Source organism: Thamnophis sirtalis, unplaced genomic scaffold (assembly GCF_051295495.1).
Source record: "Thamnophis sirtalis isolate CommonGarterSnake01/CBP01778 unplaced genomic scaffold, rThaSir2_p1.2 scaffold_2, whole genome shotgun sequence".
Lineage (NCBI taxonomy): Eukaryota > Metazoa > Chordata > Lepidosauria > Squamata > Natricidae > Thamnophis > Thamnophis sirtalis.
This window is the reverse complement of record NW_028261382.1, coordinates 162,917,878-162,934,940: the sequence shown is the minus strand read 5'-3', so window position 1 is coordinate 162,934,940 and position 17,063 is coordinate 162,917,878. Positions and strand designations below refer to the sequence as shown.

Below are 17,063 nucleotides of genomic sequence, written 5' to 3'. Positions count from 1 at the left end.
TTGTAGTCCTTTGCATTTTCCCACAATTCTTTCCAGAATTCAACTGTGGCCTGTTTTTCTGGTTTTTCACTTTTGGTGTCACCATTTACATTAAGACTTTGATAAAAACGCCGTTGGTCTGATCGAAATTGCTGATTTTGTTTATATTGGATGATTCGTGCCTCATATCTTTCAATTTTTGTAGCTGTTGCTGTTATCTGCTGTTTTACAATCTCTACAGCTTCATTGATGTTTCTTGTATCCAATCTATATCTCCTGATTAGCCGATCTATGATTTTGTTGTTTTTAAGCCGTTGCTCATGCGTGTTCTTTAAGTTACTAGCATCTGCCCTTAATTTTTTTATTTTTTGTTCTAAACGGATTTTCCACTTTGGCTTTGATGCTTTTTCTGTTGTATGACTAGGTACTTTAATTTTAATGCCTAGTTCATTAGTGACTATTACAGCTGCGCTGTACATTAACTGGTTTGTTTCCAAGATGGATCCCGGTTCAATTGTTGAAAACACTGCATTAACCATTTTCATGATAGGGGCCAAAATTTTCTTCGGCACAGTTTTTAGTGATGGTAAACGTTGCCTTTCCTCATTAAGCAGAAAATGCTCCATGATCTTATCCTTCAATTCTGAAAGCCCTATCAAGCGGTATATAAGTCTAACTGCTATTGCTATTGCTATTCTCTTGTAATTTCTTCCTCTTAAGTAATTCCACTCTACAATGGGATAAAAACAACAATAGGTTAGGCAGAACACAATGTGTACAATGTAGATCACCAATGCAGGATGTTGCAAAGGTCACAAATGCAGGCATTGGTTCTAACTTCAAGTGGTCAGTGAATGAGGCCTTCATTATGTGCGGATTACCTGTGTTTTTAGTTTTGCATCTTTTCTTTCTAACACTGCCTGTTATCATCTCATCCTTGTTACAGTTGGGCTTCTGGCATCTGACCTATTATTATAAATTATTATTATTATTATTATTATTATTATTATTATTATTATTATTATTATTCGACAATATTTGGAACATTTTGACTGTGTGTTTCAGAATTATCAGAGTCAAGGAACTCAGCAAAATGGAGGCACAGGATTTTGTAACATGCAACCATGAACTACGTACTCCCTCATTCAACATGGTCTTAGAACAGATTTGAAGTTTAAAAAAACATAATTTTTTAAAAATGCTTGATAGGATCAGTTTTCCATTATAATTGTATTTCTTTCAGTTAGTCACATAATGTACAGGAAGGTATCCCATGCCTTTGTCAAACACACTTACAGTAGTAGTAACCGTTAGGTCTGAATGAAAGCAGGTATATATCAGCTTGTTGCCTATTCTAATCTTTCTGTAAAAATGCTTATGGAGCACCTTTACCACCTTCTTTGCAATTATAGTAAATAATCAAGTTCACCACCCATAATTTGTATCTCTGGCGTTATGCACTTTATGTAACTATCAAGTACCAGGAAAAAAAAAACAACTAGTTGGAAATCCACTCTAATCACAAACCAGGCAAATAAATAGTTAGCATGGATCCAAGTTACAGACTTGTTTAAATAAGTAAGCAAACTATGTGCTATGCATAAAATTACTGACAGAGGCAGAATATAAATTACAATACTATTAATTTTGAATTACTTTCCTTAAAATCTAAAAATGTGTCTATACAAACTAATGTTATGCAAGAGTTACTCTACAGATAAGTTCTCGACTTACAACCATTCATTTAGTGACCATCTGAAGTTACATCAGTGAAAAAAGTGACATCACCATTTTTTCAGTTACGATGTTGCAGAATCCCCGTGATCACACATAACTTTGGTAGATAGAATCATTCCACAATTCATGAAAATAGTAGGATATTCCAGTTCAACTATTCAAATTCTTCTGGTTCAATTTGAACCCAATTTCATTTGGGATACACACAAACTGAAATATACATATTGAGAAAATAATGGCTTAAGTGATTTACATTAATAAATTTGTATAAGAAAGAAAGTAGTATTTTAAGCATAACATAAATATACTAGAGCAATACGAATTATATATTAATCTTATTTGATTTCTGTTTTAATTTTAAAAACAACTCTCATTCAAAATACTTTCAGAAAGAAGGATATTAAAGTATTTTGTCTATGAATCAGATTTTCTTACTCCTTTCAGCAACAAAATTAATTGAACTTTGATTAGTTGGATACCAATGACCAATACAAAACCTGAAATATTTGCTCACTTTGGGAAGTGCATTTTTGTTTAAGTAAAAGCAGCTAGAGCAAGTCCATTCCTATGAAACTACAGTAGAACAGCCAACCACATTCATTCTTCAAACATGTGTAGAATTAGTAAATGGAGGCGTCTCTATATTACTCTTATTATCTTTCACTTCATTCAGAGGCGAATTGTGACCAATCTGACACTCAAACACTTGCTTATAGGCCTTCCTAAAATTCTCAGAAAGGAATGCATATATAATAGGATTCACTGAAGAATTACTGTAAGCCAGGCAATGTGCTGTTATTCTGAAGAAAAATGAAGCTTGAGTTATGGGGAAATCACCAAATTCAGCCCAGAGGTGGACCACGTGATGTGGCAGCCAGGATATCCCAAAAACCACTACAACCACAAGGACAGTTTGAGCTGTCTAAGAGAGAGAGAAACAATAAATAATGTGAAAAGGCTGTCACATAATTAAGTTATACAAATAATTACTAATACACCATAAAAGCAGTGAAAACAGAAAGGATATATGTTAAGCAAATCCTCTAGTGGCTTGAGAGCTTTGATAAGAGCAAGGTATTATTTTATGACAGGAATTTATCCCTTCAAATCCACAGATAACAATCCTAAAAACACTTAAGTTGAAGTAAGACCCATTCAATTCTGAATTATATCCTTAGCAGTGCCTTGTAAATTATTCATTGGCATGCTGAAATTTCTGTATTAATCTTGTCAAAACTTTTAAAACTCAAAGCCCCACATAGACTCCTGGATCTTAACTAACCATGAAGATACTTCAAACCAAGATATGACAGTCACTGGTCCAGAAACCTTTAAGTCAAATGCCTACGCAGATAATCAATAGTCAATTTTCCATAGATTATCTGAATTGATGGTTATAAAATTGAATAAAAACTTAATTTATTTTTATCTAAAAGGCTCTGATTGTTATTAATTTAACTAAGAAGGTTTTTTTATCTATCAACTTGTTGTATCATCTGCTGATAATATTGAACCATAATTCTTTCTATCCATAAACCCAGCTAAAACAAAAGATATATTACTTACATTTAATTTATAGGTATCATTCCTTTGTCCTTTTTAAAAATCCTGAGGTGTATATGTTACAACTGATGACAGTTTAAAAAATGAGAAATGAGCCCTTTGAGAGTAGTAATTGCATATAATAGCTGAGAATCTCTTGCAAAATCTTATTATGTTACAGCCATTATAGTCATATCCTGTTATTGATAGGAAACCAGAGAGATTCTGTTATTGTTATTGTTTATTTATTGTAATTGTATACATTTTCCTTAAAAAGCAAAATACGTGAAGAGTAATTCTACCAAATATGAAATGCATTTTAAAACCATGTATGTTTACACATCAAAGCCAGACTGTGAATCTTTTTTTAAATCACCCCCAAATCTTGTAAGGACTCCAACATCTTAGATATTATGCAAGATTTCAGCCATTTGTATTATTCTAGTTTTAATTTAATTACATGAGATTAAAACTATCTTGTTGGGAGTCTTTTTCCAAAATGAGGTTAAAGCGATATGTTAAAAACAACATATGAAGAAACTATTAGACTTTTCTTATGAAAGTTGGTGTTGATGAGGTAATAGAATGGAGTGATCTCCCCACAACCGACAGGACTTCTGAGAAATATACTGAAATTACTCAAAGTAAATTACCAAGTTGTTTTTAATTTGATGGACTATTTAGTGTTGGCTAATATAGTGAGACAAAATAGCTAGTATAGTGACAAAGTGGCTAATATCCCTACATTAGCCAATCTGTCACTATATTAGTCATTTTGTCTCCCTATATTAGCCAACACTTAATAGTCCATCAAAAATGGAATTTCAAGACAGTATACTTATTTTTTTAAGAATTCTAGTACATCCTCAGAAAGCTGTAAAGCTTAATATATGTTACCTGTTGTCTCATTCCTATTCTAATTTTAACTGGCAACTCCAATTTAAACTATCATTTTCCCACCGTTGTTTTCCTTTGCTTTTTCATAGTACACTGATGGCGAACCTTTTTGGCACCGAGTGTCGCACACACCGAATGTTGTACACACACCCACTCATTGGGACTGAGCTCTGGGAAAGCCAAACTTCCAGGTTCTAACGTGCATGTGTGCTTAACAATCAAGGGGCCGGCCCGCATGTGCAGGTCGGTTTTCAGCACTGCCGTGCACGCAAAGGGATGATGCTCTGGAAAAGCCAAACTTCTGGGTTCTGGCATTCATGCGCGCTTAACAATCAGCTGGCCAGCATGCACGAGCACATCCGTTTTGGCACTGCTGCATGCGTAAAGGACAGCTGATTGTTGAGCGTGCATGTTTGCCAGAAACCCACAAGACAAACAGGCAAGCTGCGCGTGCTCGGCGACATGACAAAGGGACCTCAAACACATTCAAATTGCTTCAGGACATACTAATTGGTTTAATAAAGATATTGCTCTACTATAGTTTGTTTTATAAGAAAAGCTTTATACCTTCTTCTTGGATGCTTCTGACTTCTTTGATATGTTCCTCAGCTTCTTATGCAGATGATTGAGGACCTGAAAAATATAAGTACCTTTCATATAATTAGTTTATTTGTACTTTTTGGCATTTTATCTTAAATAGGTATTAGTTGATTTTCACAGCAGAAATACCTGGACTGGATTCTATAACTTGCTAAATATATTACCTAATTGTCCTCAAATTTAGACAAATAATGTTTGAAGGTTTGCAAAAATCTGCTGAAAAAAGGGAAGTCCTGTTTTTACAATTTCTCTATAAAACACAAATAATTGAATTAGTAAATAAATCATGTTTTAATTTGATTCATACTACAACTTTCACACCATGCAACACCTTAACATGTGATTGTTAGTCACCTGATGTTCACATTGATTAAAACCACCTTTTGCAATTGACTGATGATGATTCTCTGCAGAGCAGCCATTGAATTACTCTAGTTGGCTAGATTGAGGCAAACTGTAAACACTCTGGAAATGCAGCACTCGTATTTTTATTTGAGGAAAATGCATAGTACAATGTTTCACAGCAACTTTGTGATGGTTAGTAACACAAACCAGACTCATCTGCCACTTTTAATAATTTTAAAACTGAAAAAGATTTGTATTTATACAAACAGTTTAAGCTTAGCCGAACCTTTTCATTTTAGTTTTTAAACATTTTAGTTCAGTGTAAAAGTTAAGCATTATATGTCCATTCAGATCCCTTACCTTTCCTATAAAATAAAATTAGAGCAATATATTTCCTTCTTTTTCTTAATCTTCAGCCGCAAATCTACATCTCACACCTATAAGTTTAACGTATCAGAAATATGTTGTCTATAGTGACATAGAAGTAAGGAAAAGGTTGTTTATTGTGTTTATTGGTGGGGAAAGAAAGGTGAATATACTATGCAAAAATAATCTACATTATTTTTATTTACTTGAAATAGAAGCAAATCCTTGTATTAAGAGCAGATGCAGTTTTCTTGCTCGCATGATTACTGCTAGAAATAAATACTATTATATATTATGATCATCTATTGCCTGTTATAGATTATTATACCTGGGTACAAGAGGATAGATCTAATTTGAAGAATATGTGCACTGAATCCTATAGAATTTATATTCAAGTAGACTTATGTAAGACTGTGCTGTTAGAGAATCATTAAAAAATGATATTTTTTTCAGTTGAAAAAAGAGGATTTTATCCTGCATACACAAAAGAATGGATAATACAGAAAATTAAGAAATCATACACAGGTGCAATTCTCAAATATTTAGTAGAATCATCACATTAATTTTCCATATTTTCCATACATTACCATAACCATTCATTTTCTAATGTACAGATTTTCATGTTGTAGAAAAAATCCTTCTTATAGATCTTTTTTCTATAAATGTATGATAGATGCCTGTATATGTATACTACTTATTTTGACTTTCATCCTTTCCTGAGAGCAAAGTTAACAGATTCCTTTCTTGAACTTAGGTTTTTTTAAAAAAATTATGTAGATTTAACTTAGATATGTCTCATTGTAGGACATCACAAACCAATATAACAAAATATTTCAATATTCACTTCCTTTCTACTCTTTGAGTGTAGGAAAACTTGAGGATTATTTTCTTATGTCATTTTCATACGCAGTAGTAGATCAAAACGGATTTCATCAAAAGACAGTCTTCTCTTAGAAGGAACTTATCTTTAATAGAGAAAATTATTCCACTTATAAAAATGCTGTTTGACATTCAATGCAATGTAGTAAAACTTTATTACTGGAGTGTTAAGTATGCAAAATATATAGAGAAGGCAAAAGAACTGTTGGAATTTTTGTCAGGAAGCAAAAATATTTTTCTTGGCACTAAGATAAAAAAAGAATATAGTGCTTCAAGCCATTAATAATATTTTAAAATTAGTTATTTTAAATTACTGATTTTAAAATCTGTAAATTCAGCAAGGTTTTTTTTAAATAAAAGGATCATTATTCAGAATTATTCTTGTTATGATTTATACACTACACAATTACTTACCGAATCATTACTTCCATAGGCTAATTATACTGGGCATAATAGTTTCTGTTCATGGATTGAGTATATTGAAATAGCAGCCTACTCTTAACAGTTTCCAGCAGAAAATGTGGTACAATATCATAACATTTCCAAGGAAAACAGCCTAAATTTCCCTATATATATAGCAAACTATATCTTTTGTTCTTATACAAAACTCTTTGGATCCAGTTCTCATTTTGATTATTGAGTTAATCCTCCTCTAACATTTCAGCATTCAGACTAAAAACTGCTTTTAAAAACTATTTTTTTCTGGAACTTTTAAATTGTTTGTTGAGGTTATGAATCAATGTATGAATAGGGGATAATTGTATAATGCTGTTTTCAGAATCAAGAATAAATAGAAATACACATAAAATCTTTTTATCTCTGGAAAAATGTAAGATAATAAATTGTATATAAATTGCCTAATTAATGTTTAAATACTACAGTAAATGTATCATAATCATATCTGATTAGTATTATCTACATTGTCTAAAAAGAAAGCATTGTCTTACAAGTGATGTCGCTAATGTTTTTAGATAGCTGCTTATGAATTTGTTCAGCTTGTAATTAAAAACAGTAGGTATGATTTAAACATACCTAGAAAGTTAATCATTCTGGAATCAATAGGATTAATTAAATGGAGCTGTCCATCCATCTATCTATCCATCCATATTCATTTATTCATTCTTTCTTTCCTTCATTCATTCAACAGCAGAAAGGAAAATAATCATTGAAAACTATCCTCAGGAGAAACAAAAGTCTGACTTTTGTAACTCATCTGTCCTTCACTGCTATATAAAAATAGATTTAAAAAAAATACTGTTAACAGGCACCGAAAGTAATTTATCACTGCTTGCCCAGTAAGATAAGAAAAAAAGATTGTTTCAGAGAATGAAGAACATTGGTGATTGAAGCAAATTCAGCTATTATCCAGTTGAATAAAAGTCACCTCAGTGTAAAAAGGATTTCAGATTTAGGGCTGATTCCTAAATTGCCAGTTTCACCATCCACCTTTATGTATTAACACTAGAAACAGATCTCTTTGCAAAGTTACTAAAATGTTACAATATTGAGATGCCTTACAACACTAGGACAGAAATGCTCACGTAAAAATGTCCTGGTAATTCCAGCTGAATTTGGGAAAAGGATGGTAAAGCAAATTAAAAAGAAAACGGGAAAATAACGCTACTTCTGTTTTATCCATTTCCCAGTGATGTTATTAGTTAAGGCCAAGAGGTTATAAACCTCTCTTTGAAAGGAGATAATATCACTCGATTTGAAAGAGGCATTAATGTGCCTTCCTTGAAGACATCAAGCCTGGAGCCAGAAAGAAGCGAGCCAGTTTGGTGTAGTGGTTAAGGTACTGGCTTAGAAACTAGGTGACTATGAGTTCTAGTCCCATCTTATGCCCCAAAAGCCAACTGGGCAGTCACTATCTCTCAGCTCAACCTACCTCACAGAGTTGCTGTTATTGTTGTTGAGGGAAAAGAGGAAACCAAAGGAGGATGGTATATGTTCACTGCATTGATTTACTTATAAAGTAATAATAATAACAACAATAATAATAACAGTAGACTTATATACCGCTTCATAGGGCTTTCAGCCCTCTCTAAGCGGTTTACAGAGTCAGCATATTGCCCCCAACAACAATCCGGGTCCTCATTTTACCCACCTCGGAAGGATGGAAGGCTGAGTCAACCCTGAGCCGGTGGGATTTGAACCGCTGAACTGCTGATCTAGCAGTCAGCCTGCAGTGCTGCATTTAACCACTGTGCCACCTTGTAATGAATTAAGTAATGAAGTAATGAACACAGGCTAACCATCTAGTAGATAAAATAAATTATAAGCTAGTTTGCTAAAACTATTTTAGGCCAAAACAGTGGAATGCATGGTGCTCACCAACTCAAGTCATCTCTTGAACTCCTGAGAGAAAGACACAACATAAATGTAGCAAATAAATAAAATTGGCTACTTGTTCATTTCAAAAATTTGTATAAATCTGTTGGAAAATGCTGCACCTGATTAAACAGGGTGTCTTCTGATGAATTGTAATTAGATAACAATGCAGAGACCTGCTCTTAACTGTCCTGGTCCATAGCATTTGCAGACATGCAGATAAAGTCTTGTGTCTTTATTTAAAAGGTTTTCAAATAGAACTCTAATGTAAAAAGAATTGAACAAACATAGTCCCTTACACCTCAAATGCCAAGCCCATAAAAACTCAACCAATTTAAATTAAAAACAAGAGGGTCAAACAAACATGGTTTTAAGGTCTAGGATCACTATCTGAAAAGGCAGGTTAAGGAGCTAAAGAACATATTGGTGAGATAACAATTTATCCGCCCCTCAACAGTTTATCCTTATATAAGAGTGGCAAGACCCTAATTTCTTCCTTCAGAAGGGCAGAATTCTCTGTGGCCAATAAGCTTCCTGAATGCCTTTGTTCACCCTTCCTCTCTTCATGGAGGGCCCTTGATATGAGGGGCGGAGGGCACTCTAGCTCCACTCCTTTCATCCTGGAGACCAGCAAAAGATGTTTTCCCGGCATGAGACTCTTCCAACTTAATCCCTTACAGACCTACTACAACTCCTCTTCATCTTCCGAGTGTGAGCTGGCCCTGATATTAACATCCACACACTTCAGAGAGAAAACATGATCAAGCTGAAAATGAAAAATGCATCAAAAATTAAATACGATAAAATCGCCTTCTCATCTATTCCTCACTGAAATTGGGATGCTTCTGTACTGAAAAATGTATTTAAAGTAAGCAGGAATAAATTGTGCTTAGAAAAACCTTTCCATCTGGGAAAAGCCCTTTGAGGGCTTTTATGCATTAATAGATCAGATAGATCTTGTTGATACATCATCCACCCTGTGGCCTTACAATTCCCCCCCCCCAAGAGTCCTGGGACCTGAGAGGACCAATATATTATATTTATTAGTGTGATTGAAAGGAATTTTAAATTATGAGCTGGTCTCAGATCGATCACATCTCATTTTGAGTCAGTGGATTCTGTGTAGGATAAGAGATTGATAATTCCACAAAAATATAACTACGGGTAAATATTAGTAGAAAATGATGTTTTATTTCCTTCAAGTTTGAATAAGGTGCACAGGGCCTAATTAGTCACATATAGTAAGCCTACCATAATTCTTTCCAGTCATACCACTTCCGATAGAAGAGTATATATACCTCAATGTTGAACTTTTGAGGGGACCTTGAAGGTCTTCTAGTTCAGCCCTCTGCTGAAGCAGGAGATCCTATACAATTTCAGGCAAGTGACTATGCAGTCTCTTCTTAAAAACCTCCAGTGATGAATCACCCACAACAAGCTGTTCCACTGGTTAATTGTCCTCACTGTTAGGAAGTTTTTCCTTAATTCCTCTATTGTTTCTTATCCTGTCCTATTGCGCTTTAGAAAATAAATTGACCCATTCCTCTTTATGGCAGTGTCTCAAATATTGGAATACTGCTATTTGCTTGCATACATTTCATTACCCAGCTAGGTAGCATCATCAATGCTAGCGGGGACTTGCTCTCAGTTTACAGACAATAGCCTGTTCTGCCAGTGTTGGCAGTGGTAATTAGAGATTAGAGTATTGGTTTCTGATAATTTGTCTGGTATTAATCCTTGCTTATCTGGGTATTGGATGCTGGAGTGTTCTAGTATTTTTGTTACATCCTTAGCTTTTTTATTTTATCTTTTGAATGGTATATTCAAAAACAGCTGTATTACTATTATCCTTCTAATCTTTCCTATTACCTACTCCTACTAGTATGACTATCGTTTTGTTGGTTGTATCTTATGAATTATGATTGTAACGTATGATTTATCACTTTGTTGCTTGTATGTACACTGTGAACTTATGCATCAGAGACAAATTCCTCATGTGTCCAATCACACCTGACCATATTCTATTCTATTCTATTCTATTCCATTTGATTCCATTCCATTTTATTTAAATATTGTTTATCTCTATTTCAGGCCAATAAATCACATTTACTATGATTATAACTAATTACAGTACTGTGGAATTCATTTCAATGCCTCTATAAAGTATATATGAAAATATTTTACCCAATACTTTATCTATTTACCCAAGGTAAGCATTTATTATAATCCCAGTTTAAAAGTAGTGGTTAAATCAGGTTTTGGGAAGGCAGTAAATTACCCATTCCTCTCATAATGTAATTTCTTTGGGTCAACTTAATTCTGCAGAAATTGGATTTAAGACTTCTGTAGAATGGACAAATTAGTTTGTTTTAGCTCTGGGCTACATATTTAGCTAACGTACATCTTTATTTTACTTGGTTTAGATGCAAATGTCACTCTACCTCCATGGTAGAGAAATATTCTGGAGGAATTATTTCTACTTCTTAAACCATTCTTTCTGGGAACTGAAAAAAATAATACTAGCTATTCATTTTATAACAAGTTTATCCAAACAAGTAGAAAATCAATACACAACATGAAATCAGTTTCCTCTGACTTCAAAATGAGCTTAATGCAATTAAAAGTTTCTTTCATATATACTGGACCCTTCAGAGCTTATTTAATAGGTTGGTGGTAATCACCCTGCTGTTAGAAATGTTATTCTGAAATTGGAACAGTGATCTATGTGATTTGTTCATTTCCTACTCTTGTTGCATTGAGGGCTGAGATTAGTTGGATTATTGGTTTCTGATTCTAGATCAACTGCTTTGCATTAAAATTGCATACCTTCTTCGCTATAAACATAGTATATACAATTTATCAACATAATCTACAATTGCAAACTTTCAAGATGTGGATTGGATAAAACAATTATTATAGACATCTGAAAATATAGCTTTGTACCTGATTGGCAGTATAGGTGTTGATATGTATTGATTGTTAAGATTTGATTTTTTTTTTTTTACAAAGTGAGAAATGAATGACTTTCAAACAATGTGATTGCTGTCTGAAATTCTGTTTGTTACAATTTCCAGGTCATCTCCTTCTTTCTTTCTTTTTTCCCCCTCATTACCTAAGCTTATTAATTTTATGGTGTGTTAATTCTTTAATGTTGCATTTCTATTCTTATTAGTTTCCATGATAAATTTACTATGCAAACTAATAAAATTTAAATACAGTTATGTCCCATATCCTGCCTGTTCACCTTTTAATACCTTAACTGGCAGCTCAAGTGCACTAATGAAGACATCAGTTCCAACAGAAGAGGGTGACATTCAGTTGTCTCTTCTAAGGATGCTGCCTGTGATGGATTGGAAGAAAATACTTAGATGTGGCAACCAATCAAAATCACAGGACATCATCTTTAGAAGTAATGATGGAATTAAGGGAAAGTGGAGAAATTCTGCTACTTCAGTTCCATTTCCCACCAGTATCCACTTTATGCTTTTCCTAATGGTAAAAGTTAAAAAATCCCATATTTAACTCTGAAAAGATAAGATCTAAATATATGAAGTAATTTCTTATATCATGGGTTGAATGGAATAGAACAAATAATTACTAAGTATATAGTTCCTTTCGCTTCTGTGGAAATAGCAAAAATAAAAAAATTATTTAAACATATTTATGTCTGGTTCTTTTCCTAGATATTTAAAAACAATGTTATTTTAATGAACTTTTTAAAAAAATTAGTAACAATTCCAGATGTTAAGATAGAGAAAACAGAAGTCAGCACGGATGTTATTTCCCACCCACCTTCCATCCCTTCAATTACTTCTCAAACAGCTACATCAAGTCATGGACACTGAAGAAAAACTTTTGTAGCCAAACAATCTGTGCATAATTGTACAATTGCATAATTGGAACAATAGAATTCGAGGATATCTTGTGCCCGCAAGTAAAAAGGGAATAGGCAGAACAAGCAGTATTGCTGGAGCATTCCATTCCATAATATTGCAAGTAGTATTAAAAATATCTAAAAATAGATAGCTGTTGGGTTGATTTTTCACAAGAGTTCTCATTTGCTGAGAAGAAAGTTAGGGCTTGATCTTAATACAAGATCTTAGAGGGGAATATCTAACATTCAAATCACTTTCTCCTATTATGAATGATATCCCTAGCATTGAAACATATAGTAAATTGGAAATGATGGCCAAAGACTGCTAAGAAGCTGTACTGGTTACAAACGGACTCAGCAAGTATAGCTTTGTGCTTTGCTAATCAGATAATCCTCTTTTAATTCTAGCATGTAAAGGTATCCAATACTAAAGAATATATGTAGCTCTGGGTTGGAACCATTGAGTTCTTGCTTTTCTCAAAGCTTGATTATTTTCCAGCCAAGCTTAGAGAATACCAAGAACCCAATACAAAAAGCATGGAATTTCCACTCAGATGTTACATACTGGATACCAACAGTTTCACCGCACTGATCATTATTTAAATACAGATATGTCTTCAGAGGCAGGTTACAGAACAGGATATTGTTCCATTCAAGCATTCCCCATGCATGTATCTTGAAGAGGATCTAGGCAACATCCCAGCATGATACCATTAGCCATACTTTCTACTATCCACACACAAGGCAGGCAGCTATACAAGGAAAGCTTTGCAGTCTTCTATGCTAAATGCTAACAGCATAGATCTCCTGCTATATAAGACCGTAGATAAGTCAGCAGAAGAATCCCATTGCTTAATTCTCCATTAAAAAATGTGCACGGGCATATTTCCTTCTCTCTCCTCCACAAAAACGATAGATCTGCTATTTCTGGCGTTTAAAATGGAATATTTCTCCTTAACTTTCCAACTATCTATTATGTTTAATGTAGATGGTAAATCAGAACAGGTGCATGGTATTTAACTTTTTTGTTTCATTGGGAAACTTGGGCTTGCAGAGATTCCAAGTGAAACTTCTTACAATTATTCTTAAATTAATAGATTTTTTCATTGCGCGGTTGAAAGAAACTGTGTTCAGAGATAAGTTGTCTTCTCTGCATCCTTTCAGTGTTAGTCTATGTGCTGCCGAAGCAGAGCACTTCAAAGATAAATGATCAATATTACAAGCTGTGATGGTTTCAAGTAGGTGATAATTTATTTACATGCCAGCAACAAGTACTAACTTTAGATAAAGCATTGTGTGGATTGTTCCATATTCAAAGGAACCAGATTCAAAATTCAGAGAAAGTGAATCAGAATGATTCAGTCCCTTTAGTTCTCGGGATTTCTGTTGATTCTCTTTCTTCCAGCCAGATATACAAATGAGTTCATCAGCGGACTGTCTCCTATCAATAACAGATTTTCATGATACAGCATGGGGATCAGACAGACCTTCTGGCTTTCTTGGTGTCACAATTCATTCTTTACCAAACATTACAGAAAATTTCCCTTCATTGCAATAGTTTATTCAAACCTCAGCCAATATTTCATTCATTTAGCCACTGATGGCAATTCTGGGATATATTTCAAGAACCCTTATTTTTTGTCAGCTCTTAATAGGTGATTCTAAAAAACAGAGGAACTTAAAGGAGGCAATCAAACAGAAAAAGCAAATAACCCTGATTAACCAAATACAGGCAGAGGAGATCAATGCAAAACTTGCTCTGGGCTCTGCTTCTTCCTTTGATAATCAGCTATGATGAAGCTGATTAACCTCCCTGATAAACAGATTAACATTTAATTATTAAGTATATTGATTTATTTTTCAAACCTAATTCTAACAAATCCATTAGTTTTAAACTTTTAAGAGAGAACCTGGCATAATTTCATTTATCATTTGAGGGGTCAGTTCTACAAAACTTGAAATCTCCTGCTCCAAAATATCCTCCAAAATGCATCATCTATAACTTCCTTAAGCATCTATACAGCTGAAGGGTTATGTGCTCAACAGAATGTCCCAAATGTAACTTTAACCCTAGTCATGTTGTTCACTATATAATAATAATCCTGCATAAGATTATGTGCTGGAATTGAACAGCCCTAAACTGTTCAAACATTGAACAGCACCTGGAATAATCCTCTCTCAACTATTCACTCAAGTGTTTGCTATTTGCTTTAGCGTTATACGTACAACACATGAAAGAAATAGCAAGAAGCACTGTTAAAGATAAGATATGAGTTGCGTGTTTCCATATTATCACTGTGTATAGACACTGGATAAAATACTGTGAATTTTTGCTGCACCAAGTTTCCATGATCCTGGGAAAGGCTGCCCCATGCATTTGTTGGGTAGCACCTCCATCCTTATCAGCCTCACTTACCTTAGCATAGCAAAAGGAGATGAGCAGCAGCGGTAGCAAATAGCCAAAGATAAAGGTACACAAGACATACACTTTCTTGTGCTGGAGATTGGGCCAGACTTCCCAACAAAAGGTCTGGTTGAGGATTTTTTCATGGACAATGTGCTGGTTGTGAGCCACAGGGGAAGCCATGGCGATAGAGAGAAGCCAGATGAGCCCAACCCCCAACAGTGCGTTACGGGACACCCGCACGGATGAGGAGCGCCGGGAATGCACAATGGCCACATAGCGGTCCACAGACATAGCCGAGAGGGTAAATATGCTGACCAACATGGAGACAGTGAAGAAGTAGTGGATGAACTTGCAGATGAAGGTACCCAGGGACCAGTTGGGCAACATGTACACGGTAGACTGGAAAGGAATGCAGAAGAGTAAGTAAGCCAAGTCAGCGATGCTCAAGTTGAGCACAAAAATGTTGGTGGTGCTGCGGGGTTTGCCCGGCTTGCTCCTGGCCAGCACCGTGATGACCAGAGAATTGCCCATCACACCCAGGGTGAAAATGAGGCCGAAAGCGACCAAGGTGATGAAATTATCGACGCCGATTTCGGAGAGAAAAATGAGTTGGTCCGTCTCCGAGGACTGAGAGAGGGGGGACCTGGAGGCATTGAAGTCCAGCCAGGGCGAGCCCCAGGTCTGATTCCGGTCGCTGGGAACGGTAGTGGCTGCCGCGGCCATGCTCTGCTGCGCCGTCTTGGGGCGGGGGGGGTGGAAGCAAACTCGACAGGTGGGTCCCGCGTGGCTCCCACCGAAATCCTCTCGGAAGGATGCCCTGGCGAAGCTCTCCGCTCTCCCTCGCTAACTCCGCGTGGAGACTCCAGAGGCTGAGCCCCCTTTCCTCTTCTCGCCCCCCGCCTACTAAGTAGCAGCTCCGAGGAGGGAAGGGGAGACGCGAGCCGGCGCTGCTTCTGGCTTTCCAAAGAAAAGCTCCGCGCGCGCCCAAGGCTGTTGCTTCCCCACAACTACGCTGCCCTTCGTTTTGCTCCCCTACCTAGCAATGGGAGAAACTTCCCACAGCCGAGCCGGGCTGAGCGTGGAAAGACTTCTCTTTCTGCCTTTTGGTTCCCCCTTGAGAACGCGTGCCAGTCCTTGGACACAGCCCGGGTCAGGCTCTTGAGGTTCCCAAAGCCGAGCCGCTTTGGGTGCCTTCCTTTCCGCGCGTTCCTGGCTCCAGTGAGCTGAACGCGAAGCTTAGCCGGGGCACTGAGTCAGCGACTGTCCAGCCGCAGCCGGTGTGTATTGGCTGGCGCCCTCGCTGCTTCCCCCCACTCCTCGTTTCTCCCAATATCACGCTCCTCCCTCAGCTTGCTTGACGTAGGGTGAACTCTGGCAGCCAAATCAGGGCCAGGTCGGCTTCCCACGTTTCCTACACCCACGTTCAGTGAGTAAAACCAGGGTCTCTACTATCTCCCTCCGCCCACCACCCTCCTCCCCAAGAAATGCTGCCCCTTCCCCTGCCTGGAATCAGCACCATTCTAGAATCCTGTGGGATTGATGGGAAAGGGTCTGTTTTCCCCCTTTTATGCTGTTCCTTTCCTTTTTCTACTTCATTTTGACAAGAGGCCACCTCAACTTAGCCAGGCATATAGTAAATTACACTCAGGACAATGTAACTCCGTCTGGATATTTGTTATTATATTTCTAATAGGCGTTTCTTCTCAAGGAGCCCAGAGCTGCATGTGTGCTTTCCCTCCCATCATATGCTGGGCCATCCATTAAGGTAGGTTGGGTAGAGACAGAGACAGATTAATAAAGCAAGCTAAGAAGCATGAAAAGCATTTTGCTTTTAAATCAGATTTGTAACTCTCTTTTCACCAACAAGCAAAGAAAACAGCCCCAGTTCAAAAAAAAAATGCATCCAAAAGTCAGTTGTTAGCTCAAAACTAAGGGTGTTATTTTGGCTGAAAAGTTGAAATCATATCGTTTTAGCATACGGAAACAAAACACGTAAAGTTTTGCCACATAATAGTGTCATCTCTTTCATTTCTGCTTGGCTGCAATGTCAAAACAACAAAACCAAATAAAACAAAATTCTCTCCACAACGAATCTCATAGCCAAAT

At 36.1% G+C, this 17,063-nt stretch overlaps 1 protein-coding gene across 1 annotated transcript; it reads right to left on the bottom strand.

Annotated features, from left to right (window-relative positions):
* Window positions 1-671: 671 nt before the first annotated feature.
* GALR1 (galanin receptor 1) lies at window positions 672-15,688 on the bottom strand. Its single transcript, XM_014067643.2, has 3 exons — window positions 14,967-15,688; window positions 4,723-4,788; window positions 672-2,638 (listed from the first exon to the last, which is right to left on the bottom strand). Exons 1-3 carry the CDS (start codon window positions 15,678-15,680, stop codon window positions 2,321-2,323), a joined length of 1,098 nt encoding a protein of 365 aa, XP_013923118.1. The 5' UTR covers window positions 15,681-15,688; the 3' UTR covers window positions 672-2,320.
* Window positions 15,689-17,063: the final 1,375 nt, after the last annotated feature.

Coding starts and splice junctions, on each gene's coding strand:
- GALR1 (XM_014067643.2), bottom strand. CDS start 15,680: ATGGCCGCGGCAGCCACTACCGTTCCCAGCGACCGGAATCAGACCTGG. Junction 4,789..14,966: donor TCTCCTTTTGCTATGCTAAG/GTAAGTGAGGCT, acceptor TATATTTTTCAG/GTCCTCAATCATCTGCATAA. Junction 2,639..4,722: donor CAGAAGCATCCAAGAAGAAG/GTATAAAGCTTT, acceptor TCTCTCTCTTAG/ACAGCTCAAACTGTCCTTGT.